This window comes from Maylandia zebra, linkage group LG7 (assembly GCF_041146795.1).
Source record: "Maylandia zebra isolate NMK-2024a linkage group LG7, Mzebra_GT3a, whole genome shotgun sequence".
NCBI lineage: Eukaryota > Metazoa > Chordata > Actinopteri > Cichliformes > Cichlidae > Maylandia > Maylandia zebra.
Window position 1 is genome coordinate 10882702 of NC_135173.1, and position 24611 is coordinate 10907312.

General features: G+C 39.9%; 1 protein-coding gene across 1 annotated transcript; it reads right to left on the reverse strand.

Annotated features, from left to right (window-relative positions):
* Positions 1 to 3445: 3445 nt before the first annotated feature.
* On the reverse strand, positions 3446 to 22750 carry hgfb (hepatocyte growth factor b). The gene is made up of 18 exons (XM_004553294.4): positions 22591 to 22750; positions 19971 to 20127; positions 19591 to 19703; positions 18892 to 19006; positions 17075 to 17223; positions 15376 to 15496; positions 14321 to 14439; positions 11006 to 11171; positions 10776 to 10909; positions 9883 to 9976; positions 8611 to 8741; positions 7616 to 7645; positions 7019 to 7124; positions 6391 to 6465; positions 6110 to 6259; positions 5913 to 6019; positions 5611 to 5753; positions 3446 to 5073 (listed from the first exon to the last, which is right to left on the reverse strand). Exons 1-18 carry the CDS (start codon positions 22640 to 22642, stop codon positions 4900 to 4902), a joined length of 2136 nt encoding a protein of 711 aa, XP_004553351.1. The 5' UTR covers positions 22643 to 22750; the 3' UTR covers positions 3446 to 4899.
* Positions 22751 to 24611: the final 1861 nt, after the last annotated feature.

The following is a 24611-nucleotide window of genomic DNA, read 5'->3' on the forward strand; positions in this document are numbered from 1 at the left end:
CTTGACTGGGGAAAAGAAACGGGGAGAAAGAAAGAGGGAAAGAAAAACAGCAGGGAAGAGGAAAGGTGATAAAGGGAAAACAACAAAAACCAACAAATTAAGCAGACAAAAAACACATATATCAATCACCTGGATCACCTGTTGAGAAAGAAAAAAGAGAAAACAAGCAGAAGAAAAAAAAAGAGCAATATAATAAACAACATCACGATGATCTATGGGAATATAACAGTAAATACTAAATATTGAACATTATTGTGCAGCTCGTAAGATCGACAGCACACAGTGTGCTTTGAGGTAGGAGCCAAAAAGGGTGTAGTTTGTGTGTGTGAGCATCCGTGTGTACACCTGTGAGCATGAGCGCGCTTGTATTTAAAAGGTTCCTTCATGTAATGATCTGCTAGAGGGTGTGGGGGAGCCACAACCCCGTCCTCCAGGGCATGAAGCAGGTATGGAGGAGATCAAAACTCCAGACATCCAGAGGCCCCCAGAACACAAGAGACCAAGGAAGACCAACAGAGGGGCAGCCGCGCCACTGTCCCAGAAAGAGCTGAGGAGATCTCGCCGTCACTCCTAAAACTTCCCCCTCTTCCTAAACAACCAAATGTCATGTTGCCATATCATTTTTTGATTGGTCGACATGGTACATTTATCCACCAACACGAAAGGGCTGTTTTTTGTTTTGTTTTTGTATTTTTTGGTCTTAAGCAGCGAGTGCTTGCTAGCGCTGTCCTTAGACGTTAAACGTGACGAAACTATTGAGGAAAAAACGCCGCGTATATATTGTTTATCATGACTCTGGTTTTATGTGGCCTATCAACACAATTTAAAAACTGGTATATATATCGCATTGTTGCTTTGTCATCCTAAAGTGGTCATGTGATTGGCTTACCACGACTACTTTATTCTTTCTCAGTCAAACAGCAGCACCCATGCGATTGTTTTGCCCCATTAGCTCCAGGTGTTGTGCCAAAAAGTGATCGTGATTGCTGTCCGCGGCAGCTTAAAGCTGTTGCACCCAGATTACTTGTGCAGACAGCTACTTCCGTGCAACTGATATAAGATGCATTAGGCTGAACACAGCTTCAGCCGTCTGTTTGTTGAAAAATAGTAATGCGACCGCGCCGCATTTTCTTGTTAGTAACGGTAACGGCGTTGTAACGATAGGAATAGTAATTAGTGAGATTACTCGTTACTGAAAAAAGTAACACCGTTAGTAACGCCGTTAGTTGTAACACCGTTATTCCCATCACTTTTAATGAAACACTGAATGAAACAAATTAGCATTAAATGTAAAATTAAAAAAGAAAATCCTTCAGCAGATGATTCCAAACATGCTAATCCAGGTCAAAAATGAGCAAAACTATACAAGTGGTAAGTATAACAAGATTGTGTACTTGCTTTAAGAAAGAAAACACTTGACTAAATTGATTGAAAAATAATCTGTGCCTTCTTGTAGTTTGCTTGCTACTACCTCTTCTCGCTCATTTTCAAACATTTCTACAATAAGATGTGAATCAAACAGTTATTCAGTCAGTGTCTAGAAGATCAGAAGCTGAGCTGATGTGGAGAGTTAATTTCATGGGCAATGTGCTCTGCTGTGTTCGCTGATTGTTTGTAGACCATTGTACCTGTCAGAATTTCTGGAAAACTCAATTGCATCCCATGTTTCTTATATTATCTTTTTTTTTTTTAATGTGGGACTCATAACAATGAGAATTTTCCAGTTTTAGTAATTAAATAAAAATGAGCTTTATTCAAATTTATTTGACAAAGATTTATTTTACTATTCGCTTTGCTATGTATGGCTGTCCAGTGTGGGTGCATTTGTGTGTTTTTTAACTGAACATACTATGAAAAGTATCAGGTAGAGTTGGTATTGGGATGGAAAGGTGTGTCATTTTACAAGGTGAAATCCTGACAGGAGAAAGATACTTTCAAAAGCTTGGATATGATCAGATTTCCTCTCTACACTCTTGTAAGCCTACACTTGGAAGTAATAATAATCTGACAATCGGAAATGGGCACACACACGCACGCGCGCACAAGCATACTCGAATACACACAGGTATAACAGAGGCCCAAAACCGACGACTCCACAGAGAGAAGTGAAAGTGCCTAAAAAGAGGTTAAATGACATTACAAAGACAACCCAATTAGATTACGAAAGATATTCTTAACTAAATCTGAAACATAATGATCTGTAATGGGAGTCTTGTGGCTTATAAAAGCCTTTCTCTGGAATAATCAATCCCTCTCTCATTTTCCATCTTTCTCTTCTAGCCACTCCCTCTCTTTCATTTAGTCGCATACGTAAGACACACATACAGAGGGATTGAGAAGCAGATCTCTGCCTGGAGTCGTCAGCCAACTGTGGCAGCATGTGAGACTATCCTGCTACTGTGTTTGAATTTCAATGGCCAGCCAGATAGAGAGAGATAAAAGTGTCTCATTTTACTCCTCAAGTTGTCACATCGCAGCACTGTCGACAACTAATCGTTGTTTGAAAATTGATTATTGCTCTTAATCATTTTCTTTACCCTATGTCTTGTAGACTGTGCTTCCATGCCAGAGCGAACAGCCGTGACACAAACCATGTTCAGTGGATCATTAGCCTCCTGCACGTTGTAGCACAGAGGGGGTGAGCGGGGAGGGGACCGGTGTCCTTGTGTTTATCTGCTCATTTATATCTACATTTCCATGTCTTTCCGTTCACCCTGCTGACCTGCACATGAAAGCAAACTTCTTACACGTCATATTTCTTTGATGCCTACAGTATGCATTATCACAGATACTGTACTGTCCCAGCCATAAGTACGAGTGTGTGCGCACGTGTCTGTGTGTGTTGTCTCAGCATCAGCAAGCAGCACACACGTTGCAACGGAAAGTGTCGATCCCAGAGCATTTTCTGCTTGCTCCATAAGTTTCTTAATACAGCATCAATGGATTCAGCGTTTAATCTCCAGCTCGCAGTAGCTGCTCTCTTTCACCTTAATGCGTTCTATTTCTAACACTCGCATTCACACATATACTCTCGTGCCCCCTCATATTTATCTCACACTCCCACTCTATTAAACTCTGAATGTGGTGACACCAAAATTCGGCTATTTTGGTGTAGTGTTTTTATCAGGAACAGCTACATGGCTGGAACCAGTGGTGTGTGTGAGTATATGCCACTTTGTGTGTGCAATTGAAAGTGAATGTGGCTGTATGGATTGTGTGTGTCTGTGTGTGTGTGAGAGAAAGAGGGAGAAAGAGAGATTAGCAAGATTACAAATTCGTCCGCATAGTCTCTATGCTACCATGGTGCCATCTTCTGGTAGTGAAATACAACAACCAACCTCTGTTCTATTAATTATGCAGCAAACTGACTGCAGTTATGCATGTTTGTACTCAGAATGCAAAGAATGCAACATTTAAAACATGAAATTAAAATTCAATTCACAGATAAGTAGAAAAAGAGTTTAATATAATGACAGGCATCATTTGAAAATAATGCTGAAACTGGGTTTAACATTTCACGCTCATAGTAAATGCACTCAATACAATACACATTTTATATTATAAGGCATTACTGTACAGTCTGTGGAATATAGCAGCTTGCAGAATCTTTTAGTGTGCACACATTCACACACAGACCATTTTTCTCACTCATGCAAAAATAATGTAGCTGTAAAGCCATCTCAATCACTGACACTGGAAAAAGAAGTGTGTCAAGTTGTTTCAAGGGCTGTTCAGTCATCACAGTGAAACCCATCACAGACAGTAATGTTACAAAGACCACATCCCATCCACAAGAGTTGGAAACAGCAGACTCTGACACGCTAATATCTAGGGTGGAATTAAAATAAGGGTCTGCCAAGGTATGAGAGTGGATTCAGTTCTGGTTTAAACGTGCACAGGCTCACAGGCAAAACTCACTCTCCCTCTGCACATACACAGACATAAAAAACAAACATAAAAAACAGACATACCAATGACTATTCAACTTTTTTTTTTAAACGAAATATTATATTCTGTACAGAAAGAACTTTTGTGCACACATAAAAGGAAAAAAAATACATGTTTTTCAAATCCTGTGAAGACTGGGTAACCATACACTCATTTTTTTTTACACAGAAAGCAAAGAGCATCTTTCAGTCAGGTGTATTGTGTTAGGAGAAGAACACTGAAGATGCAGTTTATTTAGGTATTTCTGTTTATTTGACACCACAATGAAACAGAAATGTGGCTAAAAGCTAAAACACGGAGATAGCACACTTTATATCCACCCGAACATCTGAGTTCCCTTATAATAGATCTATAAGACCTAAATGAATTAAGAGTGTCACAAACACACTCATTAAAATAGTATGTACAGTAAGGACCACTTTATCAAAGCTCGTCATAGTGTCCTTAACGTTGCCCTACCACTGGATAGTTTTCTAAGTGGCCCATTGACGTACTCTACAAAAGCAGCTGCTGAACCACCGAATTTGGTATTTAAAATATTCAAGTAATGCCAGGAATCAAGAGTAATTACATACACACATACACAATTTATGGTGGAACTGCTACCCAAAGGAAAATGTGAATTGGATAAAAAAGATATATACATATATGTGTATGTTTGTCTGTTCTGCTCCCAACTCAGTCAAAGCCATACTTTGTTGTTTCTTGACTTTCTTACCATATGTCTAAGATAAAACATCCACTCTACTGCCATCAGTGCCTTTTGGAATCTGAATATTCTTGTTGATACTTTAAATATTACATCATAGTGTAAGTACATCCTTGGATCAATTTCCTATTGATCTGGACTGTGTAAGTATGCAAAACATATAAACCAGGCATCCTGCGTGCACCACTGGTGGTCTTGGTCAGATTTAGTCCCCCAAACTTTTTTCATTCTCGGTTACGTTTCTAGACGGTGTTGGGGTAATATTTGAAAACCTTGTAGATCCATTGCGTGTAGAAGGGCACGTTAATGAAGATGCTAGGCTGGTTGGCCCGAGCACAGCCTCTGCCATGGACACTTACTCCAACAATAACCCTGATATACCCATCCTGACACACCAGAGGGCCTCCATAGTCCCTCTGCGAAAAAAAAAGAAAAAAAGAAGAAGAAAGATTAAATTTATAGCACATTTTTCTTTGTCCGTAGTTTTAAACAGCTAACATTAATGTTTTACGTTTCTGACACTCAAATGAAATTGTTCTGTTATAGATATTATATCCAAACATGGGCAGCTCTTTTCTAAAGCCAGAAACCACAAAATCAAGTCTTTGATAGCTGATGAAATTTAGCGCAACAGTCTCCAGCTGCTCTATTTACAACTGACTGAATACTAAGCCCACGGATTCACATAACATTTGTTTGAGATTTAGATCAAACTGGGCTTTGGAAGCACTGTGTTAAACAAAGGCGCTAATGCCCACGTAGATTCACACTGGGAACAATTACTTTATCCATAGGAGTAAAACCCTGTTCTTGTTTACCAACACGGTTTGAGTGCACTGTATGAATTCTAGTGAGCACTTTTCCTTCTGATCACTAAAACAGTTATTTGCCCTGTGTGTAAATACCAAAACACTTCTTTAGGAAAACAATACAAACTGTTTACAACAGTTTACCTCACACACTCCCTCATTCCTCTTCCCTCCTGCACAGATCTTGTTGGTGGTGATGTGAAGGTTTCCTCTGTGCATTTCTCTACACCGGTTATTCCTGACAATGGGCAGTTCCACTGCCTTTAGCATATCTTCATAGCCAGTGCCTGAAAGAGTTAAAAATTGCACTTCATTGCCTGTGTTTTGTTGTAGTAAATATAATACAGTGCAACACAATGTTAAGAAGAACCCAGGGTTAACATATTGCAAGCATAAGAACCAGAAAATAGGTATGTATACTATAATCCAATATATAATATTAGTACCTTTGGTCTCTCCCCATCCATACATTTTACATATTGTTCCTTCTGGGATGCTGCACCCAGCCACAGGTAGCTGAATCGTATGGACATTGTCTGCAGGAAGGGCAGGCCTGAAAAACATATTTACAAAATATGATTAGCATCACAAGTACAGAAAAATATATCAATATATCACTGAGATTATTTTTCCAGGCACTCACTTAGAGAGCCTTAGGAGGGCTAAGCTGGAGCCCTCAGGGCCACATATTACATGGGCTATACTGACTTCCTGCCTCTTAGACCAGTCAGGAGCGCCCTCTCGAATATCAGAGACCCCCAGCCACACTCGATACTCGCTGAGGTTCGGAACACTGAACAGGCACAAGAAAAAGTTAATACAGTTGGAAATACTGCACAGTTATCATTCTTCGGGTTAAAACTGCTCAAATCCTTTAACTTTTTACCGCCCTACTCCAAAAACCAAAAAGGGAGACAACATTACCATGAGGAGAAGCACTCTCTGTCAGTAAGCACCCACTCGTCTCGTATTAGTGAACCGCCACACCAGTGCATTGATCTGAGAACAGCACAAAACACAAATATTATATTGAGGTCAAATCTATGACATCCCACAGCATACATGACCTGAAACTGCGCCACTTTGGGGAGAAAATCTCGGGGAAAAAGCTTGTAATCATACTATGACAACCTGACAATACAATTAATAGAATCACATCACAAGCTCTTCGTCAATACATCTGAAACTTCACCAATATATAAGCACACAACTAATAATTATGTTCTAGACAGTCATTGTATTTAATGAATCTGGCTTAATAGGCTAATCCTTATGTTGTTCAGAGAAATAAGAGTATTATAAGTGAACTTCTTACAGTGGTAATCTGTTTTCTTAACCCTGTTTCTTTTCTATATGTACATGCTGACTGATCATAAATGTCAAGGATCAAAGCAAAAACAAACATATGTTGTACATAAATCCTAAAACCCAGTCGACAAGATAAAAAGAAAAAGAATAAGCAACCCTTCAGATTTTTTTTAATCAATAGTCTGGGCAGGATCCTCCACTGTTCTTTAGTAGAGGAAAATGTGTCGAACGCTAAATCCCATACCCTTTCTGTATGCTGACCATCCAGCTGCCTTCTGATATGCTCATTGGACTTCCTCCTACGATCCTCGTTGTCTTATGGACAAAACAGCTCACAGAAGCCTCCTCACCTGGAAAGTGAGAGCGCAAATAAAATATACATTAAATTTTAGCCATAAAGACACGGTCACAGACACAATGACACTGTAGTTAACACGGACATATATTGTTTACATAGTCACAATACAAGAGGCACTCGAGCTGCCTAACGACGCAGCTCAATCATCATCATAAGAACATTAACTGATGAGGCCGATAATTAAGGTGATTACTGAAAATGTTAACAGAACCCATTTGTATTCTGAACTCTGTATGTCAAGAGAGCAGAGGATTCATCATTTGTTCTTCAATTACTATGTGAAAAAGAGTACAAAGTAACACAGAAAGACCAACAGAGACACACAGAAAGGGAAACAGATGCCACCACAACCTCATTATCTCATGCATCATTATAGCTGGACATAAAAAGCACCCCATCAAGTTCTGTAGCCAATCAAATACAGTTCAGCAACTGAGCCACTCGCACACACAGGCAGACAGATGAGCACAGAGAGACTCTCACCCAGTTGGATGGTGTTCTGTGAAGCATTACCTGCAGAGAGGCAAGGAGACAAGCAAGTGATCAGGGCGCATTAACTCATACAAGGTAAGAGCCAACCTCACACAGGGGTGTACATTTCACAGTGAGCATAGAGCAACAGCTACCAGAGCCAATGAGTTTGTTTTCCATGTCATGTTTAATTGAATGCAACACGCCTTAAAAGGGTTGCAGTGTGTCTGTAGGTTAAAGCTGCTTCCTAATTTTAGATTTTTAGATGTAACAGACGCCACAAGAGCACAACTGCTTATGTTTTATTTATATACTTTAAAGCACTTTTCTCATAGTTTTAAGGTCAGGAGTCATGAATTCATTTATATTCTGATAATCTGCTCATGTCAAGTAATCAAACATGGATGCATTATTCACACCACTAATGGAGGCTCGGCAAGATAACAGATGGTAAGGATAATATATTAAATAACAAATCAGAATTGTAACACAGTTATTTACAAAACAGTAAATGAGAAGGAATCCTAAAACGTGAAATACAACAAGGGTATGGTCTTGTAGTTAAAAGTGTAAAAAAGTGTAAAAAAGAAGAAAAAGATTCATAAACTTTTATAAGCTAGTTGCAAGCATGATGCCTCTGGCTCCATACAAAAACCCTCAGGCTTCCTGATGACTATGGATCTCCTGTGAGTATAGACAGACTTACCCACTCCAAATTATTCTCCCTCTCTCTCTCTCTCTCTCTCTGTGTGTGTGTGTGTGTGTGTGTGTGTGTGTGTGTGTGTGTGTGTGTGTGTGCGTGTGTGTGTGTGTGTGTGTGTGTGTGTGTGTGTGTGTGTGTGTGTGTGTGTGTTAGAGTGAGAGAGAAAGAAACAGAAGTGAAAACAAAAAACACTAGCTCAGTCTTTTCTCTAGAACTATGATAAAGCTTCAATTACACATTATCTAAGTGACTTTTATGTTTCTGTGTGTGTGTCAGTGCTCATATTGTATGGATTGACACTCACATGGTTTCACATTGCAGTAGTCCCAGGGTATGGCAGAATTGTTGGTGTAACACCAGGGACCATGTTTGTCTTTATCAGGATTTCGACAGTAGTTTCCTTCCAGGCCAGCCGTCGGCATGCCCCTCTCACCACTGAGCAAACACAGAAACCCGAATGATCCCTTAACAAATCTTTCATCAACATTTATTAAGCCCCAAAGACAATGTGAAAACAAAAGAAACATCTCCTTTGCTTTCGTTCTTTCTTTTAGTTTAAGCAGATAATTTGTCTTGTTTTGACAGTTAAAAAAAGGATTTCTACTGATTTATAACTATGTGTAAAAAGCTGAATGAATTTAGCCAGATAGGATTTGGACCGTTAAATACACAGCTGTGTAGGCTCTCTCCCTCCAGACAAGATAATGAGGTGATTTGCAAAGGAATTACTCACTTAGACAGTATGCTCCCACCTACATTCACATATCTAATACTCATGCAGACGTATCCCACACATGAAGCATTCTCGCTACAATTTTAAAACCACAAACTAAATCCCTTCTCACACCAAATTCCTTAACTAATAAGGTGGTGAAATCATAGCAATCAAGGGTTTAAAATTCATGTTTATTTATATTATCCTTCTGGTGTAGCCAGCTCTCTCTCTGACTTCCTAACCCCAGCTTTTGACCCATTAGAAGGAGCCATACAGTGGGGTTGAGTGGCTTTGAAGTGTTCCTGTAAAGGAGCGAATTTAGGGTCAAGGGTGAGTTGTAAAGAGTGCATCGCCCAGCCAAGTTATCTCTGGGAGTCTTTCTTGCTCAGCTGGGTCATTTTCAGGAAAACGCTTCTCAAGCCATAAAAAAGCTGTAGGGGAGGCTAGGAGTTGTTTTCTCCTCTGAGAACAAGTGGCTTGCCTTGACTGACTAACAACAGCGAGACTTAAGTAGAGGTCACTTACAAAGTGCCTCCCTAAAACAACACCATGTTTCAGATTTGCACACATGGTTCTAGAAAACTCAGATACACTTGCATAGCAGGACTGTCGTGCACAAGGTCGTCTTCTGTTCAAAATTTGTGTTTTCTTTCTTCTTCTTGTCTCACTGAGTGCCTTAAAATCTCTTACACTTTGTTGGGGTCTGTGGGTTAACATGTTGTGGACCGGTGTGACAATTTAAATGTCTATTTTAGCCAGTAGTGCTTGTCTACAGTTTTATTAATGGTGCAAGTCTGTTTTCTACATCATAGTGAAGTTTGGGAAAGTGATTAGGAAGTAGCAGAGATCCAGTGGGCCGACCTGTTGCTGTGGTCTCTCCAGGGAGCACAGGGCAGGTTTGATCTAGTCCTTGACTGCTGTCCTTGGTAATTTTCTCCAAATCTTTCATAGCAGTCTGGATTTGGACAAAATGAGATAGAAGAATTAGATAGGCTGTCTGGACACATACTGCGTGTGCAAACAAATAAGGGCTTTAAACAAAAACATGCAAAACAGTCTCTATAAATGTACAATTATGCATGTGGTGCTGTTCAACTGAAAAGCTAGAGTAAAAAAAAAACTGTGAATTGTGTTCATATATGAGCAAAAGAATACACAACCCTTAGCTGAGCTATCGTAGTTGTTGTAGTGGTCCTACTTTATGCTTGGCTGGAAACACAAAAGTAATCCTTGACAATGATAAATGAGAAAAATACCGCCGTTCATAATTTTTTTTAGCTGTTTGTTACCCTTCATTTAATTTACAGTATTTTGTATATGGGAATGTATTGAACTCTCAAGCGTAAACCACAAGATAGCCTTAGAGTGGTTTTATAATTCCAATTCAAGCCCACTCAGTCTCGAAAGAATATCCGTTAAAATCCCTTAGGGAATCTGAATTTGCCTACTCAGCTATAGATCTGCATGTAGAACTTCTAAATCTACCTCGAAAAGAATCTCAAATGGCACTAATCTTTCGATCTTTTTTTAGTGACCAGTAAGAACTGACCATCCTGAGTTGCTGTCAGATTTTATTTGTGTGATACATGGTGGTCAGTCCTTCCCACACTCTTACAGGGCAACAGCTTTCCGCTGGGATGTGTGTGGTTACAAGATCTCTCTCAGAATATGCGCATTTATCTGCTTCCGATGGAGAGAAAATTGTCTTTTCCCTTGCTCCTGTCAAAGCCAAATAAATCCGTTGAGTCTCTCACCGCTGACAAGCCTGTTTTGGGTGCCACACTGAGGGATATTAATGCAGGACATTGTGCGGACTCTTGGGTCTGTAGTGAAGCACCAGGGGAATTCTTGGCCATCTGGATTTCGACAGAAGTTCTCTCTCAGGTCCCTGGAAAACACAAGAGAAAGTCATGCTGTAATCTGCTAAAATGTAAGTGCAAGGGTGAGTGAGTGGATGGTTGTATCATGTAAGTTTCTGACTCACTTGCAGGGGTATGCTTCAGGCAGGAATGTATGGTTATGGGGATACTGAGAGTCCCAGCGCTGGCAGGTAAGTCCAGTGGGCGTCATATCTACTGCTCCCCTGTAACCCTCTCCTCTGCCCTGGTAACACTCAGTTGTTTCCACCACATTACTTTTAGGAGGGGTTTCTAACAAATATAGACAAAAAATTAATAATAACACATGTTCTTAAACAAACCAAAAGGCAAACCAAAATATAGCAAGGATAGGATAGTATATAGAAAGCTTAGTAATTTAGGCTCAAGATCTTGTGCTCTTGCAACTAAAGATGTTTCAGCATAACCCCCAAAAGTCAATCTTTATTTACATATGTTAGATAAACAAATCCTCTTCGATATGAGGATTATCTCTGGTATATGAGGAGAATTAAACACTACCAACCACAACTGAGGGCTAACCCAACTCTTAAAATCGTGGTTGTTTCCCTCAACATATGTAATGCTGAAATAAAAAAGGAATTTACGCATAAGGCAATATGAAATGCATATGAAAATTAATTTTAAATGCCTCAACTACAGTGTATAAATGGGGCCAGTGTTGCCAACTTAGCGACTTTGTCGCTATATTTAGCGAGTTTTCAGACCCCTTAGCGACTTTTTCTCTAAAAAAAAGTCACTAAAAAAGACGTGAAAGCGCATATCACTTTTACTCTCAACAAGCAGCGGGTGCTGTAACGCAGTCAGTTCTTATTTTACTCTTTTACTCTTATGCTGTTTTGTGGATCACAAGGTTTAATATAATTACTTATAAACACACACACACACAAAGTAACTCCACCAGAGTGCCTATTTCGGGTCACTTTTGCCGGTCCAAGCCCGGGTAAAGGAGCAGGGTTGGAATTGTGACATTAAAAAAAAACAATAATTGCTAAAAGAAATTTAATTTGTAGTTCTAAATAAACTCTAAATGCATTTAGGACGTTTTTTACTCACTTTATGTCTCTTCCACGATGTTATTTCTCTCTCCAACGACATAGGTTACAATTAGATTAGCATGACCAATTATGCAAATTAGGCGATAACGTCATTTAGCGACTTCTAGCGACTTTTAGGACAACCAATAGCGATTTTCCTTACTGAGGAGTTGGCAACACTGAATGGGGCTAGTTTGAATCTGCTCAAATTTACCATTTATGATTGCACTAACAGAAAAAAAGACAGTGTGAAAAGTTTGGCCACCTAATTTACACTGTGCACAGAGATGGTGAAGAACTGATAAAAGCTTATTTAGTTTAAATGGTGTATGAAGAAATTTTGAAAACAATTGCTGTGAGTTACAGATCAGTGAAATGAGAGCGGTAAGAGAAAAAAAGTGATGAAAACTGAATAAATTATGGTAACTTTGAACTGTATAGAAAGTTGAAAAACCCCCCAGGAGGTTTTTTATTTGCCTGAAATTTGTATTTCGTTCTCCATGAATGATTTTCCAGGAAGATGTTTCAGGAACTTCCACAGGGTCAAGGTTCTGCCACTGTTGTAATTTACATTTTCACACGAAACATAAACAAATGAGTCTACCAATATATCAAAATATGTTAGTCTGAATGCCATCCTCTGCAAAAAAAAATTGGTAACTGTGAACTGAAGTCAAACAAAAAGTGTGTTTGTGTAACATTGCTGTGGAAAACATTAATATAATAGATACAATTACACTGATTAATGTTGCATGCTCTGCCATAAAACTGTATGTATGTTCAGAAAAGTACAGCTTGCCAATGGGGCACTTTTTTGGGGGGTTGTGGGGTAAATTGCCTCCTGGTAAATTTAGACCCTCACTGTGCAGAATTCAGTCTCCCAACTGCCAACACCTACAATTCAGACTGCAACAAACAATTTGCTCTGATGGCAGCCAAATTAGTTGGCCTAAAAATGACACTGTCCTCATCCCCAGGTTTTATCATTCCCTGATCTCAAGATACATCCACTTTGTATTAGTGCACAGTGATGTCAATAGTAGCAAACAGCCAGGATTATAGATGTATTCAGTGTGACAGTGTATTTGAAATGGTGCCAAATACTCTTAGTACACTGACTATCTGACATCAACAGAATAGCTGTGGTTTTGAAAGAATGCAGTTTAGCTAGGCTCAAAAAGATAACCAAGGCACGAAATTGAGTCTGCTGTACTTGTCTTCACGGAGATCCTCATTAGATAGTGCTACAAGTTCATTAACCTGAGCATTACACGACTGTACCCGAAAATGTACAAAGCGCCAGATCTTCAAGTCTCTAAAACAGAGATTTGCTGTGCATAGTAGATGCATAAAAATAGATTTGAACTAGTTTGACAGTAAACAAAAGAAGGGGCCTTATCAAATGAACACTTTATCTGTTTGTCTCTGTGTGCCTTGTTTTGATTAAGACTAACTGGGTCGTAAACTTGGTCTGTTCCCAAAAAGCTCCCATAATAGAGAAAGAGTGAGAGAAGGGTTGAATGCCCTGGGTAGAAGACAATTTTTAGAGAGGAGAAAATAAGGGGGAGAGAACAGTGAATCACTGGGTCCACATGGTGGAGTGCCATCTAGTAAACATGGAGCCAGGACTGCTGATGCTTCTAGCAGGAAAGCAGGCCGGTCACAGACTAAAGAGAATAAAGCAGAGTCCAACAACAACACCAGCTCTGTTTCTATTTTATGTTCTTGAAGAATCCAGTGTCTGACTTGTCACTGATTGCAGGGTGAACTCCAAGCACGCAGTGTTTGCTGGTTTACTACAAGTGCAAAGACACACAAAGCCAAAGCCAGATGTGACGCACACACGATCTCTTAAACATCAATCACACCGTTTGCACTAAGTGTATGAGGTGTAAATGATCTGCTTGTAGTGTGTGTGACCCTGGTGTTGTGTCTGCATGTGTAACACGAGGTTAATGTAGAGCAGTAATTCAGACCTGTGCAGTTTGACTACCACACATAAGAGCTGGCATAGAACAATAAACAGAAAGCCAGTGGTGCAGGGAAAAAAATAAACATTCTGGCTATCAGAGAAGACATAACAGAGAGCCAACCCTAAGAGGGAGGGGAGGGGGGCTCTGCATCTGTTTGTGTGGGTGGGTGAGTGTGTGTTTGTATATTCTTTAGCATTAGCCAGGAAGAGGGGAGGAATGGTAAAATGAAAGGTACAGGAAGCAGTAAATTTTGCTGCAGTCAGTCATACTTTGTCGACCCGCACTGAGCAGCAACACTGCCACTAACAGAAGGGCATAGACTGCTCCGTAACATGCATGACAAATGGTAATGGATTCAACCACACACAAACAAACATGAATATATGCTCACCGCAAACTGTGATGTTGCAGTACTCCCAGGGTGTATTTGGGTCTGTGGTAAAGCACCAGGGTCTTTGGCGTCCGTCTGGGTTTCTACAATAGTTATCATCCAGGCCTTTGTCAGGGTACCTAATACAAAACAGGCAGAAAAAATATGTAAGCAGAAACAAGACTCAAAAGCATTGCAAATAAATAAAATATAAAACAACTATCACACACTTGGAGGACTCATGAGGATGTTAACTGCCACTATATTCTGAAAGTCAAGAGATCCATGTTTCTATTTTCCTGCTGATTCACAAGCAGTGCAAAATAGTTGAGAGACAATTCATTGCATGTAACCGACACACTAATAACTCTTCTGAGCTCAGGGGAGTGAGGAAGATAATGAGTTGCACCACTACAGGTGTTCTACAGTAAGTCATCCCAAAGTCCTACATCCCTTCAGGCCTGTAGCCACTAGGCATGAAGTATCAGGCAGTGGGACCCTCTTATTACATTAGTGCTATGAGCAGTCTGGGACCTCGTTTACATAAACAGTGAGATGATTAAGGATGTGTTAACGAGTCCCCACTAATCCAGACCACCTGCCATCCCACTAGCTGTCTTGACACAGATGCACACAGCTGACGTGTACACACCCTTTTTGAAGATCGTGCAACGAATAATAATATAGATTAAAATATATGAAACCTTAAAACAGGTATAAATGAATAACAGCTTAGGCCCAAGTCTGAGAGTTTAAAGCAATTTGGGACAATTAAGTCAAAATGAAGCATTTTCCCAACATATTATTGTTAAATACACACAAAAAAAACCCCACATAAACACACACTGGATTCCAATATTATTCCTTCGGGGAAGGTTTTCACTAACTGAATCCAAATCACTTCATCACCAAAGTAAGTGCAGCGAAACTACATTGAATTACTTTATGAACCTTTTAAAACATAATGTATTCTCATGCTATAAGCATGCATGCAAGTAGATGTGATTGAGCTTGCACAAATTTTGTGCGCTGCAGAGGTAAGTGTGTATCTGTGTGTGTGCAATTGTGAGCATCACCTCTTGGGGTGGTACAGGTGTTTGTGTGGGTCATCCAAGTCCCACCGCTGGCATTCTTTTCCACTTTCTGTGTGGTCCATTGGTCCTCTGTAATCCTCGCCAATACAGTTGATACACTCAACTATACAGCAGAAAAACACATGCACATATCTTAGAAAAATGCTAAGTTGATCAATGAAAAATCATATATCCAGAATATAAATGAGAGGTGTGTTTTTTTTAGTAGGATAGCCATGGGCTCACAAAGGAATAGAGCTGAAGATCAAATTGAATACACTTTAGCGTTTAATATTAGATTCCCAAACTGTTAAGCAACATTTTGAACTAAACATTTTGATAACATAATACTTAAAGTGGGATAAGCAACATTTTTTTGTTTGTTACACTAGACAAACAAGTCGTTAACAGCCTTTCACCATACTAGATTTTCAACTGGGCTGTGCAAGAACTGGATTTCTACACCTACTACAGTGGAACCCCGACTTACGAAAATAATTCGTTCCAGAGGGTCTTTCGTAAGTCGAAGCACCTTTTTCCATCGCCTTTTGAGTGAGGCGATGCTGGCTGGAAACGAAGTTCTTGGTGGAGGAAGAGGTGGCGTTTCGTTAAATGGGGACTTTGTAAGCCGGGGTTCCACTGTATATCATAATGATCAGTTTTGGCCAATCAAAGTACTTTATTCTTGCATACTTCAGCTTTAATGAAGACTCGTTATAAACAAAGATATTTAAAATATGGATGCAAACATTAAAAAGTTTCTTGGATAAAGACAAAGCCTCATTTTCTGCCTGGTGAGTAGAATACACTGTCTAGTGTGAACAACAGCAAGGATCCAGATTGGAAACAGATGTTTGTGAGTCCACAGGCTGCACATGTATTTGTGCTTGTACACGCCATGTTTGCGTGTCTGTGTGTATGTTTCCTATTAGGACCACTTAATTTCAGGAGAAACCCTCCCAGTCATTTTTTTACTGGGAGAGCACAGGCTTTTTATCAAAATAAAATGTCATTATCTTTGTTGTACAACTTGTGTCAGTTAAAGAGCAAGAAGGATTCCCATTTTGTCCTACCCAACCACAACCTGGCGCCTCATTAAAGTGATCCAGTGCCATGCATGCTGAGGAAACAACCCCTCTGACAGCATGAATCCCCGAGGATTAGATAACAGAGGTCATTATCATCCCCTCCTTCAGTGCCTGACAGTAACATTGTGCGATATAACATAAAGGCTAAAACATGCTGAGGAGGCCCTCTTCTTTCATCACAACCACATGTATGCCACAGGGATGGATATAATGGCTAACAATTGATGTTGAGTAGACGACAGGGGGATTAATATCCCGTAACATTCCAACACCCGCTTCTTCAGGTTCAAACCCTTTACAAACCCTGAGCCTGATGGAATGAGAGAGGACAGTGTAAACCAAACCACACACCTGGAAACAGCTGCAGCTGGCCTCAGCAAGTAACACACGCACACACATATAGATAGATAGATATCACAAGAGAGCACAGTTTAGGTGAACTTGCTTAGTCCAACTATATGATTGCCTAGTTTGCCGGAGCTCGTTTCAGGCTATCAAGCCTCAATTGATGAGATAATGCAGATTGCAGAATGGGTATTATTTTAACATTAATATGTGCTCATATAAGCACTGATATATTTCTGCAAACGTGTGTGCCTGTGTGTAAAACCCACCTTCTGAACACTGTGGTATGCCACACTCCTCATGTCTGAAGTGTGGCCGAGGGTCAGTGGTAAAGCACCATGGGCCAACAGCAGAGTTGTCTGGGTTGCGACAGTAGTTTTCCCGGAGGTCCGTCTTCCTGAACCTCTTAGACATGAATCTGTCAGAAGCAGAGCTGCAGTTACAAAACAAACACATGTACCAAGACCTGCTGCCAAATACAGCGTTTCGGCTCGCATGCAGAGCAAGTTCTTTTTGAAAAACACCAAAAGGTCACAGTTTGTGGTCTCTGGTTTTAATCTCTGACAGAATGACTTCTCCTTGCTCATTTACAAGAGTGCTGCTCTGTAAACACCACCAGTGGGAATTAACAAAAATAAAAGTTACTGACAACTATGCCAAAGGACTGAATCATCAGTGACACAGCAGTCTTTTTTTAGGGAAAACAGGTTAATACTTAAAAGCAAAGTTAGTTCTCCATGAGGTTGGCGTTGGTGGACGTAACATAAACATACTGACAAATGACTCATATCTTTTACATCAGGGAAGCACATGGCTGTAGTCACCAGCTGTGATGATGGACACAGAAAGCATAGCTTGTTAGACAAGCGGTGTTTTTCCACATGATGGGGAAAAGATAAAGCTATGAAATAGTCCTTCACTAGATTTGGTAATGACAGGTACAAAAATGAGAAGTCTTTGGTGGGCAATCTATGGAGGGGGAAACCTTACACTGATAAAAATGCTATTTGAACTTGTGTCTGTGTGTATGTGCGTGCATTAATCTGTGCTTGCGTGTATGTCAATTTCCCATGTCTGTAAGTGAACTGATAAAACATACAAAGTGCCTGGGTTTAATTACCTGATTTACAGAAAAGTTAATAACGGCCTGATAAAGCAGGTTCACTGGAGGTGCAAACGTACACTGCCGGCTTTGATTCGACACTACAAAGCCTTTCAAAGTCGTTTTAAATCTCTAAGGAGAAAGGGCAGTGGGATTTTTCTTTTTTACTGAAGGTTCAACACTATTCATGTGCTCTTTGTTTTGGAAATCAGGAAATTGGTGGCTATCTTTCAATCTTGGATTACCTTTAAATATGAAAGTGATAAAGAGAATAATGAACAGAATTCCAACAATGTGGAAAAAAGAGGAAAGTTTAAAAACAAAAGAGAGAGGAGGTAGCATAGGGTTCAGCGATAAAGTATGGCTAGTGTACAGTACAGTCATCTTTGATTTTCAAGGAAGCACATAGCTCTCTCTGTCGCTATTAAGTCTACAGTGGATCTTAGTCATATAGGCTTAGATTAATGTAACTATATTGTTGCTTACTGGGTAAAAAATTATGCAACTGCACTGTGCAATGTAACCGAGATCAGTGCAAATTTCACTTTTGTCATCTTTTACTGGCATCTTATTATTTTAACTTTTTTCTTACTTTGAAAAATATCTTATCAGCAAAAATAGATTTAGACATTTAGGGGACATACCTAGAACTTAGATTTAACCAAATGTGGCATATGCCAGTAAAAGTAAAATACACACACTTGAATTCACACTACATACACATCTAGATAAACAGTAGGTCCACAGCAGGAAATGATCTGTGACTGTGTAAGGCGTTACAATGAGGTCAGTTCTGATGAATGACTGCTCCCAGGAGCCTAATCAACCCCTAATATATCATACTCATATATACATATGCACACATACAGACCAGCCTCTAGCTACTAGCTAATTGCATTACTAGCAGGCCAAAACTAACAGTAAGAAAGAGCTTATAACACTATTTTGTTTGACATTGTGGTGTAAAGTACATCAGATTCTTACTTGTGCTCATGAGGAACAGGAGAAGCCCAGGCCTGGCACAGGATCCCACTCACAGTCACTGACCTCCGCCCCCTGTAACTCTGCCCTGTTCCTACAATGCATTCTCTAACATAGTCTGAAATAAGACAGACACAGAGAATGGTCTTGTAAATGTGATAAGTGCTTTGCATACAGAGCCAGAACAGATAATAGAGAAAACAGACAGAAGGAGATTTTCATCTGAAACACTGAGCTTAACGGAGATGCGACAATGCCAAAAGTCAAATCTGCTTTCCTAATCATCTTTAAAATCTGGACTCAGTAAAAAATATGTTACACAGCCGGCATGTTCACAGTTCACAGTTGTGGTCAGTGTGATTGAAAACGGGTGGGAATTTCCAATATTTACATAAACACCGCTTAATGACAGAAAATGAACCATGATGTGGCCCAACCCAATAAACATGCCAATAGTCCTTGCCCTTCCTAGTCTTCCCCCCAGAGGGTTCCCATCATCACGGAGCTAAAATCACTCTAGCATAAATTGTTATGAAATGGATATTATTTTTTTCTAAAAAATGTAAATCAACAAAACCTCTACAGAAGCAGTGGTGTCTATTGAAAGAAAGGCTACCTCAAGGATGTGTTTTTTCTGAGAGTCAGAGACACTTGTTGTGTATGTATCAGCTGGGTGAGCAAAAACATGGAAATGTAGAGCACCTTTCTTCTCATACAGTTGGTAGTTCATGTTCTGCTGGCTCTGAACTCCTGGTGAGTTCCTGTCGAAGGACAGCCACTGGCATTTCCTGTTTTTATGATCATACACAAATGCTCTAGAGAATAAAGAGGATTGGAAAGGAGGAAGAGAAAACAGGAGGGAGAGTGAGAATAATAATGGTCAGTTTTATGACATCTTGAAGTAAAAGGAAACCAGTAACATGGGGATTCTGTGAGTACACAAAGGTGAGGCCTGCTAAACTAACCATCAAAATTCATGCATCATGCAAACATTAATTAAGTAAGACGAACTGAAAGCCATTCCCATGTTACCAAAGTAATATCCTGAAACTGAAAGGGTAATGACATTAGCATGGACAAACCTGCAGGTAAAGGGGAGCCTTTTGTTGCGGCTGCAGGCTTTAGCACATTTCGATAAGCTCAGCTTCCTGCTTTTGGTCAGGTGGGAGGAATCAGAATGGACCATCAGTTGAATGCTGTCAGTTTTCTGGTAGTCCTGGAGAGCATTTCTTCTGCCTTCTGATACACAATTACAAAATGTGGTCACAATTACTGAGTAGCATTAATTAGACATTTTACATTATTAATGAGACTCAACTATAGGTAGAGAGAGCATCATTAGGAAGGGCCTGATGCTGTTGTGGTTGAACACGGACAGATAGCTTTATGACAGTCTACAGACTTGTCTGGCTCTACATCCATGACAAAAGTAGTCTTAGTCTGCCCATTCTAAATTGTATATATTAACACAAGGGATACTAAATACTACTTCTAGTAATAATAATAATAAAATGAATTCACACAAACAAAGTATTCTTTGTTGTCTGCTGATGAGACTGTCTAGAAAACGTCTCAAACACCTCATTTCTTTTTATTTTGCAAAGAGCCAGACTTTCATTTAATTTTAAGTGGTCTTAATTCTTCAGACTTTCTGCATATCTTTCAGTTTTTTTCTTTTTCAGTTATTTTCACTCCAGTCCTTGTTTGTGATCATTTTCACAGAAATATTTTCTTTTTGTGTGTTTAGTCACTTAACAAACAAAAAAACTATGAATCATTCAACCATTAGAAAAAAAAAGCACTTACACCAAGCAATAAAACAGTATTGTGTCTACATGTAACAGGCAACTTAGCAAAACAATTTAAAAATGCATCTTGTGCACTCTGTAATAGTATTTTTGCACCAACAAGATGATTCCCAAAAAGCTTTTGCATATCTGGCTTGATGTGCACTTTAAAAAAAACTGAGGAAACTGGACAGATGGAAGACAAAAGAAGAAGTCTTTAAAAAAATCCATGGCCTTAGGGAATGAAAAAACAAAAACAACTGTAAAACTGCAAAAAAAAAAAAAAAAGACCTGACACAGGACCTGAGAGATGCATTTTGGCCCTTTAGCGGCTCTCTCTACTGCTCACCAAAGCCTCATCTGAAATAGCCTCAGTGGGAGGCTGGCTTTTAAAAGCCATATTTAAGGAAGGGAAACAAGGAGAAAATGCATAGGTAATGTGCAAGAACTGGACTGAATATGAGTGACAAGAGAAATCAGATCCAAATAAATATGGAGGTCAGCAGAGACGTACATTAGTGAGTGTCTACAGCCATCTGTGAAACAGAGTGGATGCTCTGTCAATGTTTGGAGCTGAATGAACGCATAAAAGTACCAACAGATTTTGGTCACCATGGAAAGCATCTGACTAACAGTAGTTTCATTTTTTTAGCATGACAATGATCAAAACTACACTCCCAATGCAGTAAAAGTATACCTTGTAGAAAAACACCATGGAACACTATCAGTCATGGATTGGCCTCTCCAGAGACCGGACCTCAACATTTTTGAAGCAGCATCCATAGAAGAGCTTTGAATGACCTACACGAAGCCTGGAGAACTATTCCTGAAGACTACTTGCAGAATTGCAAGACAGCTTGGCTAAAAGAGTTCAGGTTGCGTTGAAGAATAAAGGTGCTCATACCAAATACTGACTTCAAGTTTCTAAGAATCGTGCAAACGCTGTTCTTGCTTTCAAAAACCATATTTCCATTTATGTTTGCAAACGTTTCAATAAATCACTGCACCTATTTCCCCATTTTCCTGCTAAAATATAAAGAAATGAGCAGTGACTCAAGCCTTTTGCACAATACTTTATGTGTGAAGAAGTCTGCTTTAACTGTGCATCCCATTAGGTTTACAGCGTCCAATGGGATGCACAGTCATTTGTCACTGGCCCCAAATGAAATCGAGGCTGACACACACACAAACACATAGAGAACATACAAACAAAAATCGTTGAATCACTTGAAGGGAAGACGTCACACATCAGAGTTGATTTCAGATTCAGTGTCTGGATAGTTTACTATGTGGTAAGCAAGCTGGGGAGCACAGAGTACCAGAGGCCTAGTGTTTGTCCGCTCGTCAGCTTGAGTTGACCGGCTGAGTGCCAAGAAGCAATGAACCGCGAAAGTTGCACTCAGCTAGAGGGTGACTGCACGATTGATTGGATTTTAACAGGTCACTTTAGGTGACAGTGGGTTAGCGTATAAGCAGATGTTTTTTTCTTATCACTTACCCAGTGTTCATTCAGCTAAATTTCAAAGCGATACTGTATAGTCCAATGAGCTCTGGGAGTGAGTTAGAATGAAAAAGCTCTGTAATTGCTCTTAGCAAAAGCATCTCTTTTCACTGAAGTCCAGTCTTAAAAAATACTGCCAGGGATGTGTTTTGACTCTAAGTAACGCTAACCCATAAATCGCGCACCACCAGATTGCATTAATAACACACCTATACAGAGTTAAACACAAGACGAATGTGTTATTATCCGAACATCGCAGCGACAGTAATAAAATCAGATGATTCAAGGCACTCCTAACTCGTGCTTGACAGTTTGTTGTGCAGGGAGCGCAAACCAGTGCGCTCACACGCTGGCTCTGGTGTCACACGTTGGGCAGCAACGGGAGCAGTTGTGAGTAGTTTTCGGCAAACTTACCAGAGCAAGAAACGACGAAAACGAATCCGAAAACGAGCTTGTAAATCCACATGGTCTCGTCACGCAACAACGGTTTCTGGAAACAAGTCGGAAAAGCTGCTCGCGTTGCTGTCGGACTGCAACCAGGAGATGTTGCTCCCACCACTGCACAGATGATGCGTCTTCTCTCTAAGTACTTCCCCGCGTCACCCCTCCCTCCCTCTCCTCCCCTCCTCTGTTCTCTCTCTCTCTCTTTCGATCTGTGAGTCTGCTTATCCCTCCACCCCTCTCTCTCTTTCTTTCTTTTCTCTCATTTCCTTTATTTTAACCACCACCAATTTTCAATTAGTTAAGCACACGCACACACATTGCCATCTCTTCCGTAACAACGTTGAATAACTGATCTTTATATGAGCAACGTGCATCTGCGTCTTCAGACCCGTGGTTTAGGAAATATTACATCCTCTCTTTCTTTTTCTTTCTTTTTCTTCCTTAACACCCTCCACCGAGGGTTACTTTCTTATAATTAAAAAAAGTTTTAATGTCTAGAAGGAAGGAAAAATGATTCTGCTATTGTGGCAAATTTTGGGAAACATTTTCTGCTGTAATCCATAAATTTCATAGACTACGAAGACCTCAAAATCTAATTGAAAAGCAGTGCTACCACAGTTATACATTTGGACAGACTGCAGTATGCGTTCCTACAAGTCTGCAAAAAACCCCATTATTTTAAATGTTTTGTTCTGCGGATTCTTTACCTATCTCACTCTCGCTCACCTTTTACTACTCAGTCATCTTTTTGGACCCTTTTCACTCTGCTTTTTTACAACCTCACCAGGGAACACTGAGTCCAAAACAAAACAGATATCAGCAGGCACTTGTCAACAAAGATAAACCTAATGGGGATGCAAAGGACAGTGAGGTTGTTTATGCTACTTTACTTCTTTCTCTAAGTAGTGAAATTACCGGTGGGGGTGCATGAAGACATTGCATCCATCTCCTGAGTGACATGTCTATTTCCAGTGACGACAGCACAAGACAGCAGGCATGACACTTAGCTGGCTTTTCTCTAAATACCTTCAATGCAGCAGTCACAGAGCAGTCCTTGGATAGGAGCCTGATGAGAAGTGCAGTAAAGAGACATCATGTAAGTTATCACAAGGCAGGGGCTTGCTGCATTATGGGAATTCCCGGTATTTTCTTTCAAATCATACCATGTGTGCAAAACAAAAACAGACCAATAGACGAATAAATGTCTAAGGGGAGACAGACTACATCGCTATCTTCTCTTTGGTGCAATGAGTAATACTCCTGTGGCTTCCTGAGAGGACTACAGTCATTTGCAATAATAAACAATCAGGCATGAGTCAGATACTTTCACTGGAGTAATGCTCAAGCTCCCTTTCTTTACTCTCTTTCTTTGTGTACCATATCTCATCTACATCCACATAATATAACTAAACCACACACTGTATGCTTGAGGGAGATTGATTCCAACTTTTTTTTCTCTCTCTCTTTTGTCTTTCCAGAACTCACATTCACACAGATTCAAAAACACGCATGTTCACACATAACGAGCAACAGATGACTGGATAACCTTTACCAGTTTGAGTTTCCAACAGAAAGACTTCTTCACCACAATCTCATTACTGACTTCTCTTAGCAAGAATCCAGTGGGTGTTTTCACTGACTCCAAGAGCAACAGCTTCTGCTAGAAGATGGAAATTAGAGAGACCCAGTAGCCCACCACTTTCCTCATAAGAGTGCTGTCACCATGCAAGACTCCTGACATCTGTGGCAAGTTATTGGCAGAAACCTATCTTCATCCTGCTGGCAATAGAAGGGGGAAGTTCAATAAGAGATGGAGATGATATAGAGAGTAAAGAAGTTGATATGATACGAGTATAAATGAAGAGTTATGCGATAAAAACCAATTTCTTTATGAGGGAGGTACAATGCAGAGCAGGGTACTGACGGCTGGGCTGTCTTTGTGCATATTTGCGGAGTGTGTGGAGTATTAACAGACTTCCTGCAGATTTGTT

Bases quoted from the DNA above. Each gene is read 5' to 3' on its own strand.
- hgfb (XM_004553294.4), bottom strand. From the start codon at position 22,642: ATGTGGATTTACAAGCTCGTTTTCGGATTCGTTTTCGTCGTTTCTTGC. The intron at 10,910-11,005 runs GTGAGTCAGAAA...TGTGTTTTCCAG, and splicing joins CCTGAAGCATACCCCTGCAA to GGACCTGAGAGAGAACTTCT. The intron at 6,020-6,109 runs GTGAGTGCCTGG...TATGTTTTTCAG, and splicing joins GCCCTCCTAAGGCTCTCTAA to GCCTGCCCTTCCTGCAGACA.